We start from the raw sequence: 23,936 nt of genomic DNA, 5'->3' as shown, positions 1-23,936 counted from the left end.
CTTGGCAAGCAGCGCAAATGAAATTTACTATGGCGATCAGAACGGCGAGTGAATAAAACGACACCATTTCTCGTAAGGTTCGATCCTGGAACGACCCGTAAGCATAGAACAGGCAGGAAGAAACTCGGTTAGCATCTTACAATACACACTGCAGTTGCATCAACATATACAGAGCAAATTACATGCGCGCGCGCGGAGATACGAAATTTCCAAGTTAAGGATCCAAAAATTTTCAAAAATTACTCTTAGTATATAATAATAATTTGGGCTTGATGCGTACATAGGGGTATCGATCGAATAGTCTTTGCAAACATTTGCATGCGAGCAGTACGTTTATTTTTGCGAGCACGAACAGTGATCAAATTTGTCTTGCAAGCAGTGAGCACTTTAGAAAAAACCAGATGGAGAGAGGCGAGCACATTTTCCGCTAATCGGAATCTCTCTTTCATTAAAAGGAAACGTTTTGCACCAGGAATCTGGCTGACACCCCCAAATCAGGAAAATACTGAGGTGTAAAGCTAGAGGCAACATGTTGAGATCTCATCGTGGCTCAAATAATCTCAGCAGCCTACAGCCAGTTATACCTTGTTTGATGCTGTTCGATGCGAAATTACATTGTGTAGCTTCATGTGAGTCAGTGGGTGGACGCTCAAGGAGATCTAAAGCTTTCTAAGGCACTAGTTACAAGCAACTAGAGTTGACCCTAGCAGGGTCAAAGATAACCTGCATTCACAAGCAAAATGTTTCAGGTAAGGTTAGCTTCCAGAACAATCCACTAGCCGTTCCAGGCTCTCGGTCAATGGGGACGATCAAAAATGCGACTGGGCGACAAGCGACGAGCGGGGTCTGGTAGAGGAAGAGAGGACGCCCCCTCCTTTAATTGTTTGTTTGTTTGTTTGTTTTACCAGACCCCGCTCGTCCCGCGCCCGCTTTTTCGATCGTCCCCTATGACCGAGAGCTTGGAACGGTCTAGTGGATTAGTGAGGCAGAAAGCGAAAGGCGATTCACGATCGCGGAGCGTGACCACTTACGCGAAGCGCGAGTCGAAAACCCGCCTGTTCAGCAGGCTAGGTAGGGTTTACCCTACTTCCCGAGCCCTGGCCGGTCACGCTTTAGTTAACCTGGTAAATAACACACGCAACTGATAGTGATTATATTGTCAAGACCTATTTTTACTTGAATTACGGGGTTTATCAGCCCACTGAAATCGTTTCAATTTCTAAGCTCAGTTGAAATCCCAGACAGTTATTTTGCCTTAGTGTGGGATGAATTTGTCAGCAAAAATAATTATCATAAACAATTTTGCAATAGGTGCGACGAATCGAAACATTTTCAATCAAAAGCAAAACTAGAAAATAAATGTGAGATAATACGAATTAATATGTTTGTTTTGCTGGTATTTTATCATATGTTGTTTCTTGGAGCCCCGAATAAAGTTGTCCTGGCCGGATAGGCGAGGTGACCTTAGCAGAACGTTTACAAGGCAGGTAGGGTAGGCCTAATGGTAACCCGACCTGCCTTGTAAACGCGTCCATAAAAAACAAAAAAAGAAAAGAAATTATAAGACTTGTGGGAGTGCTAGGATTACCCTACCTCCTTGTAAAGAGGGCCAAGCCTGCACGCTTCACGCTTCGGCAATTGTTTTTGTTTTGGTGCACATCGCTTTCCTTCCGTTTTGCCCATGATTGTTGACCACCAGTCTAAACCGTGTGGGCCTAAAAGGTGACTGTAACATTATAGCCTCCAGTTTACATACTGTGAATGGTAGGGGTTGTTATCTCATTGGCTAGCGGCTTTTTGAGTTGACGTATCCCCCCTATGGGAAGGCGTGACACGTTTATAAATCTTAAGAATGCGAAAACTCGTACTTGTTTTTCGAGAGAATCCTTAGGTTCGATCACCAGCCGCTGTTCGGGAAAGGAGCCCGCGCTCCTACCCCGAAGGCGAGGGACGCAGACCAGACACTAGAGAGCGGCGGAAATCGAGCCTAGAGAATCCTTCCACTTTAAATGAATCAACGGTTTGCTGTGAAATTTGGGTAGAACATTAACTGATAGATAAAGACCAAAAGCATGTCTGGGAATTTTTTTATTTCAAATACCTTTCTCTGGCGACCTCTGACGCAACACGTTACGCGAATTTTTCGATAGTGGAACTTGACAAATCTATAAAAAGATAACCAATAGAAATAAAAGAAAATGCTGGCACTCTTTTAAAGAGACTGATGCTTTGTGATTAACGCTCCACAGATATTTTGCGTCAACGATCGCATTTGATACCCGATTAATTCACTGGAATTTCAGTCGGTAGTTTTGACGTTAACGGCTTTTGCGGCCTTAGGAAAGCAAACGGCAAAACAGAATATAATTTTATTGAATTCTACATTTCATAATCTTTGTATCGATATATAGTTTGTGGGGGTTTCCTTGAAAACAGTGCGCATACGAATTTGTTTCTGGAGGATACCCGCAAAGGTTTGGAGTAACCTTAAAAAACTCGACTTTTTTCTTGTACCTTGTCAACAGAATCAGGTTTTGTTCTCCTTACGTCCAATACAATGACATGTCAATTTCGAGAGAAGCGTGAAGTGCTATTAGCCTCAATTCAGTTGTCACAAACAATAGTTTAAACAACGGAGACCTACTGTATCAAAGGATGTTTATTCCGACTAGCTTCAATATCGTAACTCTTTAAATCTACATGATCTACGACTTATCCTTAGCTATGACACCATCACTAGCAAAATGCTGGTCTAACATGACTGGTCTCTGAGTTAAATATTGCAAAATAACGAGTCGATTTCAGTTTGAATTTGAGTGACACTAACTGCTTACACAAATTCTGGGAATATCAATTAATTCCAATGATAACTATGAAAACATTAATTGCAAAAAACTTCGGACGTTTTATTTCGGAAAGTTCATTTTCGGACACTTTTTATCTCATTTCAGACAAATTTCGGACGCAAAATTCGGACACTGCTGAAACATAACGTAAGCAAATTTCCGGTACAAAACACGAATTTGAGTGAAACAACATCAGTGAAAATGATATAATAGTTTTACCTCAAGGTTTTAGAATACACCGACGAGAAAATAACACAAATTCCATCAAGGCATTACGTATCTTAAGCAGTTTCACAAGTAAAGTTCGTTCCATAAAGGAAACCAGGAAAAAAATAAGAGCTTTGCAGCTACTTAAAAGCTTTATACTGTACTGTAAATGTTTCGGACGGTTATATTTTCGGACACTTTTATTTTTTTGTCCGACCGAATTTTTTTGCAAGTAATGTAATCTATTTTGAGCTAATCTGCACTTCTAGCCGTTGTATCTTTTTTTCTGAAAGTGATCAGAAAACCTCCTGCTAGACTACCATCACCACTCAGGCAGTGCCAAAAAACTAAGAATATTTCATAGCGCCTTGTAGGCACAGGATTAACATTCACATTGACCGACTGGCATTTCAGGCTCTGTCCAAGTTTCTCTTTACTCTGGGACAGGTGGGGGACACAAAGTGGACAGCGGTTTGCACTCATCTTTGGGAAACACGAGGTCGTCCTCGTCTTCTCTGAAAACAACAACAGAAAACATAAGACGACAAAGAGCTTTTACCGCTACTTACTCTTCTAGTATTCTTACAACAACCAGTTTTCGTGGAAAATGCTGGGCAGGGGATTCGTCTTCATTAGAGAAGTGTAGCTAGTCATATCAGCCGAGATTAGCCAGATTTCTGTGCACACAAACGCGTATTATTATTCCGTATTACCTCGCCACAAGTCTGAGCACCAGTTCAACCTTCCTTGTGGGATCCACCTTGATTGGCTCAGCAGTCATAAACTGCTGTGTACTGTAGCCTTGTAATGTTGTCCCTCCAGCTCTCCAGGCTGGATCAGGTTGAACTACGCGAGCACCTAGCAAAGCAGATATTATGTCAATTGAAAATTCTTGCCATAAGTTGAAACGATTCCATTGATCTTTGAAATGATACCTGAAGATACTGGGATAACTGAATGCCAAAATTGGTCCCTTCCGCTTCCTGGTCATAGACCCAAATCGTTGTATTATTTTAGAACAGTATTAGCTCATTTCAAATTAAGAGATCACTTTAAACCACTTAAAAGGGAAACACCGCAGCATATTTGCAATGAAAACCTCCATCCACTACCGCCGCATACAATAAATGAAAACCTCCACTACTTTAATTAAATGCTGTTTTCGATTATTGTTTTTTCCCCATGCACGACCAGATACCAGTTTGGGTCGCAACCTTTTCCATCAGGCCTCAGTTGTTTAAAGGCTGGATAACGCTGTCCACCGGATAAATCGCTATCCAGTGGATAAGTGTTAATAAAACAAACCACGCTATTTACTGGATAGTGATTTATCACTTGGATAACGTTATCCACTTTTCGAACAACCTGGGCCAGCACATAATACTATTTAAAATATGGCCATAAATAATCCATGAATTGACGGAAGTCGACAAATACTCACTCGATTCTGTTCCCTTTCTTTTTGTAAACAGCAGAAAGTATAAGTAAGTAGATAACCATTTACCCTCTCCACGCCTATTATGGGTATTTCTCATGGAGGGAAAATTGTTTGTATGTTATCTTTTTTCATCAGATTATATAATGGCAAGGAATCACTTAACCGTTTGCGGCAAATTTGACTTATGGTAATCGAAAAAAACATCTCTTCGGCCTGTGCCTTTCTCGCTCGAGTCATAAAATTAATGAGAAAAAAACTTTGCCTGTTCCAGGTGTTCCGAGCCTTGGCAAGCAGCGCAAATGAAATTTACTATGGCGATCAGAACGGCGAGTGAATAAAACGACACCATTTCTCGTAAGGTTCGATCCTGGAACGACCCGTAAGCATAGAACAGGCAGGAAGAAACTCGGTTAGCATCTTACAATACACACTGCAGTTGCATCAACATATACAGAGCAAATTACATGCGCGCGCGCGGAGATACGAAATTTCTATTATATTCTAGTGTTGAAATATTTTTTACCGTGGGAAGAGAAATTCCGTATCTCCAAGCTACCATGTAATAAAATAATATATAACAACTTTTCAGGCGATTTTCCGAAGATTTCCGAACCATTTCCGAAGATTTCTGCACATTTCTGAACGTTTTCCGAAGATGAATGAGGATGACCGAAGAATTCCAAAGAAGATACGAAGATGTTTCGATCATACACCAAAAACTGTAGGTGAAGTTGAAGGAACAAAACTGATATAAAAAATGATATCACACGTGTGGATAACATTGATATCCTCATATATGGGATATCGTTTTTATCAATTTGCTACCACTTAGTATACCACTAAGTTTTATATAATAATATAAAGCAATAATGATTAAGTTCCCATCTACCAAATTTTGCTCAACCAAGGACTCCCTTTTCTTTGTGTTGTTAACTTTTTCCGGAAGCGGCACTATTTTACCCCTTTTCGAAAACTTTCGTCTCGAGACATGATTTTGGCTCGAGGGTCACTTTTTAGACAGCAAGTTGAAAAGTAATCAATTATAGGGCCTCAAAAACTAGAGAGTTAGTTGCCCACAATTACGACAGCATATTTGCGATGAAAACCTCCATCCACTACCGTCGGATACAATAAATGAAAATCTCCACTACTTTAATTAAATGCTGTTTTCGGTTACTGTTTTTTCCCCATGCACGACCAGATACCAGTTTGGGTCGCAACGTTTCCCATCAGGCCCCAGTTGTTCAAAGGCTGGATAACGCTGTCCACCGGATAAATCGCTATCCAGTGGATAAGTGTTAACAAAACAAACCATGCTATTTACTGGATAGTGATTTATCCAGTGGATAGCGTTATCCACTTTTCGAACCTGGGCAAGGTCATTAAATACTATTTAAAATATAGCCATGAATAATCCATGAATTGATGAAGTCGGCAAATACTCACTTGAGAGAGCTTTTGGTCTCGATTTACCCTCTCCACGCCTATTAAGTGTATTTCTCATGGAGGGAAAATTGTTTGTATGTTATCTTTTTTTCATCAGATTATGTAACGGCATAAACAATTCCTCAAATGATCTCGCAGTGTAAGGAATCAATTGACTTATGGTAATCGTAAAACATCTCTTCGGCCTGTGCCGCCCGCGCTTGAACCATAAAATTAATGAGAAAAGAAACTTTGCCTGTTCCAGGTGCTCTGAGCCTTGGCAAGCAGCGCGAATGAAATTTAATGTAGCGATCAGAACGGCGAGTGAATAAAACGACGCCATTCCTCGTAAGATTCGATCCTGGAACAACCCGTAAGCATAGAACAATCAGGAAAAAACTCAGTTAGCATCTTACAATACACACTGCAGTTGCATCAACATATAAAGAGCAGAGAGCACGGCGGAAAAACCGCTGCTCATGCGCAGTAGATTTCGGTTCGTCTTCCCGCCTTTCCATTTTCAAAATGGCGGACGACGAATCAAAAACGAACACGTCATTGTCATGGCTTTTGGCAACATCTTGCTCGTTCAAGGCAGTTACAAACAACTCGGCTACTTTAGGCAATGATCCGTGCTGATGTTTTGACTGTAATCGAGAGGATCGAAACGGTGTTGTCAGTTTTCTCAGGCGATAAAGACAGCTCTTCCGAAAGGAAACTTTCAGCTTTTCCAAATTCACCCGAGGTACCGTTTTTCCTTTTCTTAAGGTCGTGTCAAGTTCTTTAAGGTTTTGAACCGCAATTTCTTGTAGCTTGTTTAATTTTACGGAACGTATAAAATATGACTTTTTTTTCGTGCTGATGAAAATTTTTAAATGCTATTTGTTCATGGACTTTTGTATCGTTGCCTGAAGAAAAGTGGAGGACGAATTCGTAAGTAGTACACACTAATGCCTAATTTTGTTGTGTGTTTCGCTTGTGTGCTATTCATTCGTGCCTTGTTTTGCCGCTTCAGTGGATGCCATGTACTGATTTGAGCTGAAAACTTGTATTAAGCTTATAGAGGTTTAATATGGCATTGTAGAAAGTTGTATTGTATATGTAATACAGTTTGAAGGATAAAATAAATTGCTCTTCGTTTATGTCAGCCTGTGTTTGATATATAGAGGATATTACACGGTGGCGAGAAGATATGAATTTTATGTTCTCGTGGCAAGAACAATATCTCACTCGTTCGCTGCGCTCACTCGTGAGATATTGTTCTTGCCACGAGAACATAAAATTCATATCTTCGAGCCAACGTGTAATGTTCTTTTTATTATATGGAGACTAAATATTGAAACCAATTCAACAAAAGCAAAAGGCGGGAATCGTGATGTCATTGAACGATACGACACTCAGAAAGGTGACATACGGAAAATACGCCACTCGGGTCCCGGATGAAGTGGCGTATGGAATTTACGAGTGGTTTAGTTCTCAGTAAAACACTCTTCTCCATATAATAATATGGCTTATGCTACTTCTTACTACGATTCTTGTTCCTTGGCTACGCAGCTTTCCCCGCAGCTAGCTGCGGGCTTCGTTATTGCAAACATTTCTCCATTGTGTTAACGAAAAAAGTAATCCGCCAAAAGGGGTTCTCGTTCCACTTTATACTGGCGGAACATTCGTTTATGTGAAGGCTTGTAGTTACATCGAAATTCAGTCAGTGTAAAACGCAGACTGTGCGCTGCAGACTGCAGAGTAAGGGAGAAATAGATACTGCAGACATTATAACTGAATCGTGTTTTATCGAGAGCTAACCTTAAACAGGCTAACTGGAGAAAATATTCAGGCTAACCCTGGGGAGGATACAGAGCAGGGGTTTCGAGATACGAACTGCCAAAAGGCGGTCCCCTGTGGGGGGGACCGGTGGCTTTCACGCCGGAAATTTTTGAAACGTGGTCCTTGAATTGGAAATGGGATCTGTTATTCTGGAGCCAAGTTAGCATGTTATGTTTTATTTCTTTTTTTTAATCTAGGGGGTTCAACCGAACCAGCCAAAGCCCCCTAGATCCTTCCCAGCTAACCCAAGTGATATTCAGTCTAACCCTAGAACTATTTAGGCTAAACTCTCACTTCTTTCGGCTTGAATAAGGTTGGTCTGTTTACTGTTAACACACAGTAACACTTAAAAAGTCTACAGTCTGCATTTTAACACCTGACCTGCCGTCCAAAGTCTGTGTCTTACACTGACCACGTTGGAAAGCATGCCTTTTTGCAAAAAGCACCATTTTAAGAAAACACATGAAAACTGCACCATCCCTCCTCCCCCAATAGTAAGTTTAAGTCTTGTTCCAAGCAAATACCATACGCCATCTCTCCTAGATACTTTTAAGGAGAAGGTTCAGTAACCTACACTGCAACAAAATTCTACTGTTTCACATTGTGTTCCAGATAAATTCCATACCCTTGCAGACCTTTCCACCAAATTTTGTTTACTCCCTCCCCCAACTTCCAACCATCTTAAGGGGTCACCACCTTATTGCGGAGGGATGGTTTTTGTATCCATGACCCTATGAGCTATGTCAGCTGGAGTCTTGCACTTCTGGTAGGTTGAAGGATAGGGACCAGACAAATTGTGATCACCTGGCTTTCTAGGTTGGGTGTTGGGCTGAGGACTGATAACCCACTACTGTAGAAAATAAGACTATAGCAGATACAGAAGATATTCAAATCTCTATCAACATCAGTGCAGCAACAAGGGCTCATATCATAACACATGCATTTGGAGCAAACCCCTTCCTCTGAACACCCCACTGAAAATGCCAGTTCACCTTCATACTTTCCTTTTAAAATTTTAAGTTTCGAATTCTCCCCCACCCCCCCCCCCCCCTCCCCCACAACTCCTCAGAATTTCCATTGACCTCCCTTGAGGTGGATATGGTTATCTTCTGGCACCGCAATTCACTTTTTGGTAAATTAATCAGGCAAATGATGTCTCAGCAAAATGTTAATCTGATTAAAATGCAACCTAGAGATTTGCAATTCCAAAATAACTACATGTAAAAACTACTGTTAAGTTAACCTCTCCCATTCCCAAACAAAGAGACCAAACAAGCGTGACTAGAATTGTTTCATTAAAAACACCGTCCAAATATAGAAAACTAAACTGAAATAAAAATAAAATCCAACACAAACACACAATGAGCATCATTAAAAAACTGGATCATTGGATAATGCAATTTGAGAGTTTTCATTGTTTTAGCCATCAGGGGTTATGAGCCATTATACCATGCTCTACAAATATGGAAAGCGTATGCATGATTTTTTGAGCATTTTTATTGTTATTTAAGTCTAGTTTTCTATATTTTAGGGGCCTTTTTAATAAAACAATTATTCCACTCGCCCCTTTTGGATATGAGAAGATTAAAGCCAACTCAGCGCTATGTGCCTTGTTGGCTATCTATTATCTCATATCCAACACGCTCTCGTGGAATAATTGATAATTATTCACTCCCTAATGAGTGAATGATGCGTGATCCAAACAATGTTCCGCCACTGTTTCTGAAACAGAAATCCTGAGAACACAAGAAGATACTGTACCAGAAAATACAAAGAAAAGTCTTCAAAGTTTTGAATTTTCAATTTTCATTTCAAGTGAAAATGAAAACTTTGATTGAGCAATGAAATTGTTTTGCAAACAGACTTTTCACTTAGATTGCTGATTTGAACTGTGTTAAAAGACCATTTTGCTAGATTGTGATCAACGAGGATTTTATTGCAGGTTAACTAGACTTGCCATGTTAGAAGATTCTGTCAAGAATTGTGCACATCTTCATACCACTTGCATGTTTTCAACACATGAATTGAGAGGTCAATTAAATTATCTTTTAATGGTTTCCTTTTCATCTGTTGTTGAGATCACTTTGTACATATACTAAAAACTTGTCAATCTCAGTGAATAACAGCCACCATTCACCTCAATTGCAAAGAATAATTGTTAAATATCGCATAAACTTCCACACCAAAATATTATGATCTACAAATTTTTAAGAAGTCAAATCCCAACCAAGTTGCTTACCAAACTATAATTTTTCTGTCTTCAAACATTTTTCTTTATTAATTACTGGGGAATCCTGAAATACATGTTCCATGCATTTGGTTCCTTAATTATCCCTTTTATTATTCCTTAATCTTCTTATGAAAGGGGACATATCATTTAGTATCCTCTCCAAGGAAGATGGCATTCATTTCATCCATGAAAAAAACTTCTTCAAGTTGATGTACACGGCCACATCACACTGTCTCCAGCCAGAGAATCAAGTAATTGAAAGAGAAGAGGAGAGTGTGAAAATCTGAGGTCTAACTGTGTAAAAAAAGAGGAAAAAATGTAAAATTAAATTAAGCTATACTTTAGCTTCATCCTTTGAATACTTATTACATTGCAAGAAGAAATGTCATTAACTTAGTATCTGCACTGTTCATACATTATACAACACTGCGTAGAGCGTTAAAGACTACGCAACTTCTTTCAACCTATATTGTGAATACCTCAGTCATTTTGCTGGCTTTGTAACTGGGAAGTTTAAATCATGTAGTACAACATAATCATGAAGTACAACAAAAGGAGTGTTACTTCTTGAGGTTTCACTCAGTAAAAAATGAATAAATAAAAACATTTCATTAACCTCATCATCATCAGACTAATTAAACCCAAAAAAGTCTGCCTTCAGGTGAAAAAATAATTTTACAAGATAACTTTTAAAAATTCTTTCAAAACCACGCAATTAGTCCATTCAATAACAACAATATCAGATATCAGATTCTTGCACCGCTGCAAGAACTTTTAAATTATAGACAACACAAGCCAGAGGATATTTCCAAACGTAGAAAGAAATGTGTCACCTTGAATAGTATGCTGATATCCGGACTGAACATAAGTTGGCTACGCTTTTAAAACATTCATTGCATGTAAGATTTATATCCTTAAATCTACAAAATTAAGCTCATTTACAGTACAGTGTCAACGGTTTTCGTCACTTATTTATATGAACGTGGCAGACAAAAAACCTAACGGGTCTCTTCCCAGAGGCAAGTCAAGATATGACGGGTAATTCAAATGATAGCGAACAAAATCTTCAACTTTTAAAATGTAAACTCATCGAGCCAAAAAGTTTCCGAAGCCACACACGGACTAGAAAATGTTGCCACTAGCAAAAATCAACCATTTACGGAAGGAAAGGAAGGAAAACTTGGCTTACCTTTCAATATAGCTTTTCATTATGCTGTGTTCATTGTGTTAAGTCTTCTGTACACCAATATCTGCAGAAGAGTATTGTAAATAAACTAAGCACGTGCTTCCGCTTGGCACAAAATGAACACGACACCAACGGACAAAAGAAATCCCAACACAAAGAATAACACTCAAAGAAAGCGACAAAACACGGCTAACATTTGCAACATACTTACTTTTGCTTAATCCGCATACTCTGTGACAAGTAGAGGTTCTAACTGGGTAAAAATCCACAATATTTCTTGCTGTTCGATGCTCCCACTTGCAAATTGTTCAGACATTTTCGAAACTTGTTTGCAGCCGCAAATTGTCAGCGGCGAGCGGTTAAGCATGCTCCAAGACAACGGATTTTTCAGCCAATCAGCGGTTTTTCCGCCGTGCCCATACAGAGCATATTACATGCGCGCGCGCGGAGATACGAAATTTCTCTTCTAATGTTGAAATATTTTTTTACCATGGGAAGAGAAGTTCCGTATCTCCAAGCGATCGTATAATAAAATAATATATAACGACATTTTAGGCGATTTTCCGAAGATTTCCGCACGTTTCCGAACATTTTCCGAAGATGAATGAGGATGACCGAAGAATTCCAAAGAAGATACGAAGATGTTTCGATCATACACCAAAAACTGTAGGTGAAGTTAAAGGATCAAAACTGATATAAAAAATGATATCACACGTGTGGATAAAATTGATATCCTCACATGTGGGATATCGTTTTCATCAATTCGCTACCACTCGGTATACCACTAAGTTTTATATAATAATATAAAGCAATAATGATTGAATTCCCATCTGTCAAATTTTACTCAACCAAGGAAATCAAAGAACCCTTTTCTTTGTGTTGTTAACTTTTTCCGGAAGCGGCATTATTTTACCCCTTTTCGAAAACTTTCGTTTCGAAACATGATTTTCGCTAGAGGGTCACTTTTTAAACAGCAAGTTGAAAAGTAATCAATTATAGGGCCTCAAAAACTAGAGAGTTAGTTGCCCACAACTACGATCTAATTGCGATAATAAAAAAAAAATGATCGATAGTCAAAAAGCTACTATTTAACAAATAAAGAAGCCCCGACTGTGCTCTGTTCTGTTGTAAAGCACGCAGGAAGCGGTAGAGCACGAAAGAAGTGTAGGGGAAAACACGAGACGTAGTCGAGTGTTTTTCCCTACTTCTTGAATGCTCTACCGCTTCCTAAGTGCTTTACAGCAGAACAGAGCACAGTCGAGGCTTCTTTATTTGTTTTATGATGAAGAATCAGATAATTTCCCCACGCATTCGGCTGAATTTTCAAACCAAACTTTATTTTCCAAACGAGCAAAAGTCGCGTCAGCCGTTCACTGTTCTCTGATAAAGCACGCTAAAATAAGCCAATCACAATCCTTGTTAGAATTGTTCAAATAATTTGATTGGCTAACGAAGCGACAGCTGTCAATCACAAACTGGACTTCAGCTAAGCTTTCAGTTTCGAGAAGTTTGAGCGGCTCTCGAGAGAAGAACGATGCCTTCAAAGTTCGCTTTTAAGTTAATTTTTAAACACGGATCTCAAGGCAGGTAAAGGTTTATAGTCCAGAGGAATTCGGCCGTATTGTGGCTCATGAAAACGAGCACTTTTCCGGTGGAAATTACGAAACGCGGAGCTCAAAGCTTGTGGATGTAAATGCGAAATGCCGGGTTGAATTTGAAAGGAGCTACAGTTATTTACGGCTTGTAGCCGCATGCAGCAAGATTGCCCGAACTAGCGTAAAAGTTAGAAAGACTTAACGGCTCCCACTGGTTCTACTTCGAACACAGAAGAGAATATCAGAGCAAGTTTTGCACTGACCACTCGTCGGTTTACTTCGCTGAGATGACCGGAGAACGAGCGTTACTACACTGCATGTAAGTGTTGTTTGAGCAAATGAGCATTTTTAATTGTAAATTTACAAAAATAAAGCTTCTCATCATAAACAGAGACAGTTCAATTGTTTTCTGTCGTTGTTTTACTTCTTAGTATAATTTCTGCCTTCGTAACAAAATTAATGTCTTTATTGAAACACTGTTTAGGTTCAGAATTTGTGAATTTCGCTACAGCTGTACATGTTTTGTCGGCGGGAATCTAGCAAAACTTGTTATTTTAGTACAGTTTTAACACTACTGTTGCTAACAATGGTCTCTGTGAGCCATATTTACTGCAGAAAAATAGCTCGCTTCCAGTGCGTTTGTCTGAGTCACAGGGGATGTTTAATTTGGGTCAAATTTGTCAAAATTCCGAAGCAAAAATTTGGAAGCCAACTTACCGTCATCAACCCGTACTCTGTTCTCTGATAAAGCACGCTGTTTCAGCCAATCAGAGCGCGCTTTATATGGAAACTTTATTATAAGAAGCATTTAAGCTATCGGTAAAAAATTGAGAAAACATTTTGAAAGACTAAAGAGATTTGCTTTTGGACAAGAAAACAACTTAGTTGTCAACAACAAACGAGACAGTTTTGTTTCCAATTTCTAAGTTTCCCTAGTCAGATGGAAGTTAACAATTTGACGCCACTTAGGTTTTGATGCGTCTGTCCTCTTGTTGATGATTGTGAAAGTAGCTGTGGATCCACGAGTCGTACCGAGTGGATCCACAAACTTCTTTGACCATGTTAAGACGAATTTTGTCCTCATTAAGAAGTCATAAGACAAGAGACCCACAAATACCTGGGTCAATTTGTTTCAGTTACAATACCTAAATGAACGAGACTGCCGACGATAGAAAACGCTGGTAAGAGACCAAGAGAACCCGAAATATGTTAGTCAAAAGTATACCAAAACTCATGACGTTATGAAACTACGCACGTCCAACACAAAACTAAAATACAGAAACCGGAATTCTGTAACTAAAGTTCATTCCATTCGAAAATTCTTGAAAACCTTCTTCATAATTTGAACACGACAGAAAAAATTCGACTCGGTCCATTCATCCAGTTCCACATCAAACTTTGATCAATACGTTTTTTGACTTTAAAACTGAATCCAATAATCGCAACCAAGAGAGACATAATCTCTTGTCGCAACTAAAAGTCATCTTAAACGATTTTGATGATTTTCTTTAAAGAACTTCTGTTAAAGTGAAATCTGTCACTTGAATCGTGAACTTACAAGACCGAAAACGTGAAAAAACTGAGAAAATTTCCAAGCTCTCAGTGCATGATGGCTCCATCAGTGTGACGTCTGTAGTCTCATTGTCGATGAAAATAGACCATATTCGTATTCTCGGTATTGGACTGGAACTGGCTTGCAATGGAGGCTCATGCGGGCCGGGAATATCATTAAAAAAAGATTAATGTCATTTGCATTTGAAAAGACTCCCCCCATTAAAAATAATAATTAAAAATTATTCCATGAGTGCGCGTTGGATATGAGATGGTAAAAAGCCAACGAGGCCCGTAGGGCCGAGTTGGCTATAACCAATCTCATATCCAACAAGCGCGAATGGAATAATTGTTTTATTAAATTCGGTGCGTTTGTATACTTGGAAATTATAGCTTAATTTCATTGGATTTAAATTTAACAAAGCCACCGGAAGTCGATTTGGCAAAAACAACAACAAGTTGGAAATCATATGACATGTGCGCCGTTTGTAAAATTAGTTGAACGAAAAATTTGAAAGCGAAGCAAGCGAATTTGCTCAATGAAATTACAATCAAGTAGAATTCAAGGAACGTCTATCAAATTAAGGAGATATAACCTTGGTCAGAAAGTTTGAAGAGCGATCAAGTTCGAGTCACGGAGAGGAGCCGAATAATTGTGCAATTGCACATTGCTGTTGTAATAATGCTGCGGAAAACTTTGATCGCCATGTGATACAGACGTTGTGCCAAAATTATTCTCGACAAGACCGCTTTCAGGATTCCCTTGCTTTGAAAGTCTTGGCATCTCGAGGTGTATGTTGTCGACCAGATTCAGAGTCAAGGACAGAAACCATCTTAGCGTCAGATTCATCTTCGAGCTTCAGAATCTCCGAGGCCACCCTGATGGTTTTTCGTGGCTGGTAAAGAACCGGGCTTACTTCGGTTCAGCTCAAAACAACCAACTCCTTGAGGTGTTTTTCGCAAGGACAGAATTGTTGGCGCTAGGTGTCGTTCATTCTCCCGTCCTCGTTGGCCAAAAAAGAGACCGAGATAAAACTCGGGTCGTCCTCTGTAGCTGTGCGGAATTTTTGCCCTCCGCCGATCCGAGCTCTTAAGTCGAACTGTTTCCTCATCTGCTCATTGGAAATTGGTTTCTTATGGGCTATGCCGGCAATGATGCCTGTTTTCCTGAGGCCTTTTACAAATGCTCTAATAATTTTATTAATTTTGCCTGGTCAGAGATAATGGAAAACGGTTTGTTGTGCGGCGGGGTGCGAAGGAAATGATCAGTGGCGGCTCTAATTGATTTCGCAATACGTGCCATCTTTCTTCCTCGCAGACGCGTAAAAACACTTCAAACAAACATTCAGTTCTTCCTTTGACATTTCTTATGTCGGTTCCGAAATTTGGTGCCACCAGGACTAGCAAGCCATTCTGTTAAGAAGTGTTCGTTGACCCGTAACAAGGTCATGAATATTCGCTTTTCTTTGCACAGTATGTTGATGTCTTCGAGTTTTGGGCATCACGCCACAAAATATAGACATTAAAATGATTTTTGGCAAAGAAGTACCGAGACGTACCCACATTTTTATGACCTTTTAAGCCATCGAAGTGGACTGAAATTTCGTAACATACCAGTGTTGCGTGTGTGAATGTCTGCTTCAAGTCTCAGTTCGTTTGGCGTTTTATTCCCGAGCTTGGTCATCTTTTAGAGTCAAAATGATTATTTTCGAAGGTGTTTTAGTTACTGTTCTTTCCGAAACTGCAAAATGCTCAGCAGTGATAACTAGCCTTAATAACGGAGTGTTTATCTTCGCAAATTTCAATAGTTCAATGGAGCCGTAATCAAGAGATGTCATGCAGCAAACGTCACAACATGGAACAAGCCTGCTGAGAAGTGGACAAGAGATGTCAAAAGAAAAATCAGGAAACCCCTGAACTTCTCTTCGGAGAATGTACCTGTTGTAACTTATTCGTGTCAGCACAGGGTTTCTTACTCCAGCGAATAATTCGTCCGTAGGCGAATTCACCACAACCACAGGAACGAGAGCTCTTCTTCGTTCGTCCATGCTTTCCACATAGCTTATATGTATTTCTCGACAGACGAACGAAACAAAAGTAAAACCCTTCACTGTAACGGCAAAATTCTCCTTCGAAACGCAGTGAATATAAACTAACTCGGTACTCTCAAAAGCAGAAGCCACGGAATCCAGACAAGTGTGAAAGCACGCCATGGCTTCATCGCGAGAGCGTGGAATAAATGATGACGTCACGTACGCAGTGATAATATATGCCTAAACCAGATGCATCATGGGATACTATTCGATCGTCGTCTGGGTGGCAAGGGAGGTGGACAAGTATGGAGTTGAAGGTTTAGGACTGAGTGAAGTTCGATGGACTACATCTGGAAAAGCCACTCTGGCATCAGGAAATGTGTTGCTGTACTCAGGACCACCCAATGAGGGCTACGACCACAGAAATGGAGTGGGCATAATGCTGACCAAGAAAGCCAACAGAAACCTAACGGAATGGGAGTCAATAAATGAAAGAATTTTAAGAGCCTGGTGTCAGTCAAAGTTCCAGAAAGTGTCAATTATCCAGTGCTATGCGCCAACAAACACTGCAGATCAAGAGATAAAAGAAGATCCCTACGAACAATTACAGGTAGTAGAGGCCATCAAGAAAATCAAGAACTGTAAAGCGCCAGGTCCAGATACCATTCCACCTGAAGTCATGAAAGCAGAAACTGCACTGCAGGATGCGTGGGAGAAGGAGGAAGTGCCAACGGAATGGAAGACGGACTATATATATTGTAAAGATTCCCAAGAAAGGGGATCTTAGCGACTGCCGGAATTGGAGAGGAATCCAACTTCTGTCTCTGCCAGGCAAGGTCTACACTAGGTTAATTCTGGGGAGGATAAGAAAAGCTGTGGACGCCAAATCGAGAGAGGAACAAGCAGGGTTCAGGAAAGGTAGATCTTGCACAGACCAGATAGCAACTCTCTGCATCATCATTGAACAGTCGCTAGAATGGCAGTCACCGCTGTATGTCAGTTTTGTTGACTTCAAAAAGGCATTTGACATGGTGGACAGAACAATGATTTGGAGAATCTTGAGGCACTATGGTATTCCCCAGAAGATCGTAAACATCATCTACATCTACATCTACATTTATTTAGTTGATAAAGTCCCGCAAGACATCACATCAACTGAACCCAACATATATGCACATATGCATAAGCTAGACAAAAAGGATAATTAAAAAATAATTCTTAAGTACAATTTACTTTACTCATTTCACGTGTTTTCCTAAATTTAACTTAAAATCAGATAATGACTTGCAATTTACTAAGTCAGCGGGCAGTAGAGCTTCTATGAATATAACAGCTGTATTGTCATCCACAACACTGATTTGTCTGCACCCTTCACTGTCAACACTGGAGTGATACAAGGATGTATCTTGTCTCCACTTATCTTCTCACTAGTTATCGACTGGGTGCTGAAAACAACAATGGAACAGCCAAATGCAAGAGCATTCAGTGGACCCTCCTGCGGAGGCTAGAGGACCTGGACTTCCCTGATGATGTTAGCCTACTCTCACATACAATGGGACATATGCAGGCTTAGACCGAGAGACTGTGCAATATTGCCAGGACAGCCAGTCTAGAGATCAATGTCATAAAGACCAAGAACATGTGAATAAATGCAAGCCAGGAAACCCCCTTCACTGTTGATGGCCAGGCCATCGAGGAAGTTGATCGCTTCACCTACTTGGGCGGCCACGGCACGAAAAATTGGAGGTACTCTAAATTTGATTCTGATCAAAGTCGAGGTCAAATATGATCATAGCTTTCATCCAAACTTTGAAGTGCATCAAATGTGTGTCAAAAATGTCATGGCTTTGCCGATACATTTGATCCATGACAAAGAAGAGGGCAAATGTGATCTTAACTTTGACTCCACCTTTGACCCACGTCAAAGGAGGAATCAAATATCTTATGGATTTGCCATAGATTTGATCCCTGTCAAAGGCGAGGTCAAAAATCTCAATAACTTTGACTACAGTTTTGACGCGGGTTAAAGGCGTTCAAAGACACCGCGGCTTTGCATACCTTTGATCACTTATGTCAAAGGCGTTCAAAGACACCGCGGCTTTGCATACCTTTGATCACTTATGTCAAAGGCGTTCAAAGACACCACGGCTTTGCATACCTTTGATCTCATATGTCAAAGGCGTTCAAAGGCGCCATGGCTTTGTACAACTTTGATGCTACGTCATGTCACGTCAAAAGCGAGGTCAAATATGGCCATATCCTGCGACTCCTCTTTTAACGCCCTAACAGCCTACGTTTTGGTATTTTTGTTATTTTTTTTCTGTTTTAACGATTAAATGAAAGCTTGCTTTCTTGCCAATGTGTATTTTTTTAATAAAAAAGTTTTCACTTGACCTGGAGGTGGCACAAGAGAACAGCTCGAAAACAGCGGGAAAAACGCGGCTGCCAGCGGCTTCCCACATTTTTCTGGCCAATCACAGAGGAGACTAAAGGTCAACGAATTCGGCTACGAGGAAAGCAGACATTTTTCTTCATTTGGCTTCATTATGGCGTCAGGTTTCTTTCACAGTTCACAGGTCACAGGTCACAGGCCACCAAAAATATGCCAAAACGTCATAAAACAGATGCATACAAGTGCGTCCCAAGTGTAACTATAGCTGGTTTTCACGTGACGTCACTAAAATTGAAACAACAAAACTTTTGATCTTCCTGCGATTTTACTTTAATGATGCATAAGAGCAGCTGAAAACTAATGTTCATACAAATTTTCGCCCCGAATGGGTTCTTCGTTTTGTGATACACTACGCTTGAATTTCTAAGCTTTTGCGTGACGCGACATTTACATGACGGTCTAGAGAGCTGTCATGATGGTTAAAAAAGTGACTTATTTCGGGGAACTTGGCTATCTGAACAGTTTATGTCTTAGAAAAAGTATTATTTCAATGCTTTAGAGTTCCTCGAGGGATAAATTCACGCTTTTGTAGCAAAACTCAGTGACAGATGTTTCTGTTGGTTTCCGGCCGCCATGTTGGTGCCCATACGGATGGGCACCAGCATGGCGTCTCCATACAAATCTCTGTAAATTTGGGTAAAAAATTTCTTCGCATATCTCGCATAAGTAAAATTTCTGTGACCAGAATTTTGGCGAGAGTCTTTGCATATTTACCTTCTTTTATCTCCCAGATTCTGGACTTTATCTATTGACCGGTTTTGTTTTTTTATTTTGATCTATTTTGAATTGCGTGACACTGAAAACCAGCAATAACAGCTCTTTTCTAAAAAAACGCATAGGGGAAATTAGCTGTAGCACTGGAGTAATAAAACAAATTGATCCAAAGAAAGCCAAGGGTTATTTCTGTTGAAAACATAAATTGTTTATAGCCTTTCAATAAAATATGATAACGAAAGAGACTTACACTGATGTTGACAGTGAACCAGGGGGGCCTAGAATCTAGTCTGTCACGATGTGTCACACATGCACACGGCATTTTGATGCATCAAAATGGAGGGTTCTGTATGTTTTGCGAAAGGTGGATAGAATTTGTATTTTTATGTGCCACATGATTTAGCCTTTGCATTTTTACGTGAAAAGTGATTGCTTCTTTTTTTTCTGATCTGTGAACGTGAAGCTGTTTTCGAATTTTTTGTGATGCATGAAAAGGCCAATTACTTATGCGTGAAATTGTTTTCAGAAGAGCTATAGGGGACCGTCTTGTTTCTGTTTAGTACATACTCGTTGTAAAGATTTCAAAAAAAGATAGAAATAAAACAGTTTGCTATCATAATGAATTATCTTATTACGATAAAATATATGTAACGCTACATGTCTGAAAGCTACATTTCAACCCATTTCGTACATATATCACCCCTAGAATTTTTTTCATTAAAATTCTACAGTAAAACAATTTTAGTTAGGGTTTGTTGCATGGAAACATCGATAAACCTCTTGGGAATCTCGGGTAAAATTTACATCGCGAGTTTTACTGAGTGCTTTTTGATTGTGACCTGTGACCTGTAAAAGAAACCTGCCGTCATTACGGCGGCTCTGGTGAAATTTTCATTGTGTTTTGGACCAGGAAAGGTAAGGCTTTGAATTTCGTTCATTTTTTTTTCAATGTTCAGAGAATAACGGAGTTTAAAAAGTAAATTGAACCCACGAATGGTTACATAAAGAGCTATGAATTGCGTCTATTCATAGCAGGACAGATCCTCGGCAGTGAAAACATTTTGGTCGAAGATTAATTGCACTTGATTGAATCACAGTTGATCGGCAGAGCTCTTCGTTAAGAAAAGACAAAATTTTATTTTCAATCCACATATACTTATTTACAAAAGTTGACAAAGATTATATTTTTCTTACTCAATCAAGTCTTGTACATTGAATTGAAGTGTCTGTCATAGCATAGATTTTAGCATGATCAGTGCTTGAAATAAACGTAACTTAATAATTAAGCTTAAACTTAAATCTATCTGCGTATAAATTTTTGTGCACAATGCCTCTGGTAATTTCTGAGCTCAAACAATTCCCTTGAAAGAAAGCTCATGTAAATATAAAGGAAATCTGCATTGAAGGAAAACCTCAGTCAGCCATGCGTGACAATCCATCTCGACCTGACTTAATTATTATATTCATTGTACCATTGAAAGAGTTGTTGACTCTGAAAATTTAATCTATGGATAAGTTTCTGCTTTTGTCTCTAGTTACCATTCTATTGAAAAAAAGCTCTGTTTCTTGCCACAGTTGAAATTATGATGATGTTTGTTCGTTGATGTTGATAAATGACTTCACTGGTTTTAATTTAACAAATCAAATGTGGTTTAGCGTGGTCTGTACTCTTATTGACAATGGTACGCATCATCACAGTGGTCAAAATGTTGTGGACTCACAAAGCGCGGCCAAGTGAGTCCACAACAAATTTTGACCTCTGTGATGACAATCAGATTGCGAGATCAGTAGCAATCGTAGTAAAAACTTGTTTTGATGTTTGTTGTATCAGGATTATGGATCAGTCATTTGGAACTCCACTATCTCCTGCCCAACCACTCCCTGGAACCCACCAGGCATTTGACATTTTGAACTGTCTCCTGGGCTAAGAATGGTGTCATACCAGGTGATCAAATGCACCTACCCTGTGACATTTGCAAAACTGAGTAATAGAAATGTAGATTGAGTGTCAACCAAGGTGTCGATGGAGTGTCGATTGAGTATGGATCGGGTGTTGTTTGAGTGTCAATTGAGAGTATCGATCAAGGGTATCAATCGACACTCGACCACAGATGCCTTTAGTACACATAATCCAGCTTATCTTTAGTGGGTGAAATTGTTACAATGTTTGGTACAAATCAAACTTGCCATTAGTTGCAAATTATAAAGCTGAGCTCATAACAATATTATTATGTGACCTCTCTGGACAGTACCAATAGTTTTAGGTTTCATGTCTTGGTCTTTTGAGCAGTAGACAATTAAATGCCAATTAAAATCTGACTAGGGGAAATCTGCTTATGAATGTTGTTTTTATCCTTCAGGCTAGCCATTCTAAAAGAACTGAAGATATTAACAGAATAAATTAGGAGAGGATACAATATACCTCTGTAGTTCATAGTCAACTCAGATGTAGTTTAATCATGCAGTGCTCCAAAGTGTGGAAACATCACAACATTTTGGTAAGTAAACGGCTGGAATATTCATTTGTTACTTCTATATTTTGTAGCATAAACCATCTTATAATTTCTTCAGCCACAACTTTTTATATCTTTTTCCAGCAAAGAAAGCATATAAATAGATTTAAAAATTTTGGCTATAATTTTATTAATATTATTTTAATTGATCATTTTTATTGTAGTCTCACTCTGTGAAAAAAATGTTGTTTCTTTTTGGTTCATTTAAGTGCAAGTGAGGAAAATATAATGTTGTCTTTCTCATGGGACAAATACATCAACTGGTCGGCTCACCTGGACGAAAATTAAGAAATTAAAATGTTATTGAAAACATGCAAGGGATGGGAATCCTTTTGGTGAATGAATCAAAGTTGCAGAATGCTGCAAACAAGTCTCAGGAAATGTTGGTTTTTGATTGGTAAAACCTGAGTTTTGAATCTAAATTTTGAGGGATTGTCTGCAATATCAACCAAATTTTTTCAAGCAAAATTAATAATATGATTAATTCATAACTGTTGATGGGATCAGTAGAGAATTTAAGGCGTAGAGGATTTGATGATAACTTAGTAATAGTAAATTGGCAAAGACCTTTATTTGCTTTTACCCAATTTAAAATTTTGTTGGCAAATTTGGCTGGATAATGGCCATTTCCCTCTATGAGATGCGGCTGCTGGGAATCATAGTGGTTGTATTCATCATCTTGGACTGGATTTTTGTTTCAATGAATATAACAGCTATGCGATTCCATACAGGCATGTCTCATGTTAAATTATTTAATTTCATGAATTTTTTTTAGTGGAAAAAAGTGTACAAGTGGTTGCTAACTGTTTACTAATCAAATGTGCAATTATTTTGATATGTTTATATGCTCCCTTTCACATATGATCTACAAGGAAAATAAGGAAAAAGATAACACTACTGATCATGAAGAGATCTGTGGAAATTACACAGGAACAGCAATATTCCCATAGGTGTGTGTATTCCTCATTTCTTGTCACAGTTTATGTCAGATTTGTTGGTTTTTTAGATTGCTATTTTGCAACGATAAAAGATCTTTGTTGTGAGATGTCCGTTTCTCTGAAAAGTGTTGTGCACTCTGATGAAAATATTTGTCCACAGACAGTATCAGTTCCCAGAAGCAAACAGTTTACTTAGAGCAAAGCTCAAGGAAAATCGTGAGCTTTGAGGAGCACATAATGCCAAAGACATATATCCTTACATATTTTTAAAGTCAAAATATGGTGCTATTGTGTTTATTATCCTCAGTCAAATATATCACGCAACACGCTGGATCTTTTGAAAATGAGGAATATTACTCATATATTTTGCCCAGTTTTACCTGGGGCATATTCAGTCACGTGATGCGTTTAGACCAGCCACGTGAACGAAAATATGTTTATGGACTACAGACAAGACTATTTTCACCGTTTTTTTGTTAGTAAACTGAGTTTAAGATTAAAATTCCTAAACTGCGGTAAAATTAAATACATATTTGCTATTGACGGAAGCACAAACTATGCAGAGGTGGAGTAATGATCTGATTGGTCACGTTTTTGATGTGATATTAGCAAAAACTATAGGTAAACTTTAAGGAATAGAATGCCAGGATTCACCCTTAATATTCATTTCCAACGTTTTTGTCTGTTTGCTTCTGTTTAGTCAAATGCGGACAAGATTTGGTTGACAGGATGGACTTATCCAGTGAAGATGCATTCATTAATTTCGTCAACTTCTTAGACTGTCAAATTGTGAAAGCATGGGGATTCAGTTGGCATTGACCCCCAGGAAGGCAGTTTCACCACTTTGATGAGAGAGAAGTGGAAACACTATATTCCATTCCACTTATAATGCAAGAATAAGCAAATGCAAGCAGCAGAAAAGGAGAACTGCCAAAACATTAGGAGTTCCATGCAACGGACTGTACGTGCCATCTGGAAAGGACG

General features: G+C 39.1%; 1 protein-coding gene and 1 long non-coding RNA gene across 3 annotated transcripts; both read right to left on the bottom strand.

The window, feature by feature from the left end:
- Nucleotides 1-2,124: 2,124 nt before the first annotated feature.
- LOC145466008 (uncharacterized) lies at nucleotides 2,125-5,965 on the bottom strand. 2 transcript variants are annotated; one of them, XR_014041764.1, is made up of 3 exons: nucleotides 5,938-5,965; nucleotides 3,767-3,911; nucleotides 2,125-3,568 (listed from the first exon to the last, which is right to left on the bottom strand). XR_014041764.1 is itself a non-coding variant. In XM_081449805.1 (2 exons), the coding sequence occupies exons 1-2, from the start codon at nucleotides 4,042-4,044 to the stop codon at nucleotides 3,487-3,489; spliced, it is 360 nt and encodes a 119-aa protein (XP_081305931.1). In that variant the 5' UTR covers nucleotides 4,045-4,741; the 3' UTR covers nucleotides 2,125-3,486. The 2 variants fall into 2 exon arrangements, 1 of the variants encoding a protein (XP_081305931.1); XM_081449805.1 differs by lacking the exon at nucleotides 5,938-5,965 and having other exon boundaries at nucleotides 3,767-4,741.
- A 3,189-nt stretch (nucleotides 5,966-9,154) lies between these two features.
- LOC145466022 (uncharacterized) lies at nucleotides 9,155-11,208 on the bottom strand. Its single transcript, XR_014041792.1, has 2 exons — nucleotides 11,160-11,208; nucleotides 9,155-10,264 (listed from the first exon to the last, which is right to left on the bottom strand). It is a non-coding gene; the product is annotated as an uncharacterized LOC145466022 (long non-coding RNA).
- Nucleotides 11,209-23,936: the final 12,728 nt, after the last annotated feature.

This window comes from Orbicella franksi, chromosome 13 (assembly GCF_964199315.1).
Source record: "Orbicella franksi chromosome 13, jaOrbFran1.1, whole genome shotgun sequence".
NCBI classification, from domain to species: domain Eukaryota; kingdom Metazoa; phylum Cnidaria; class Anthozoa; order Scleractinia; family Merulinidae; genus Orbicella; species Orbicella franksi.
This window is presented reverse-complemented; position numbering and strand designations above follow the sequence as displayed.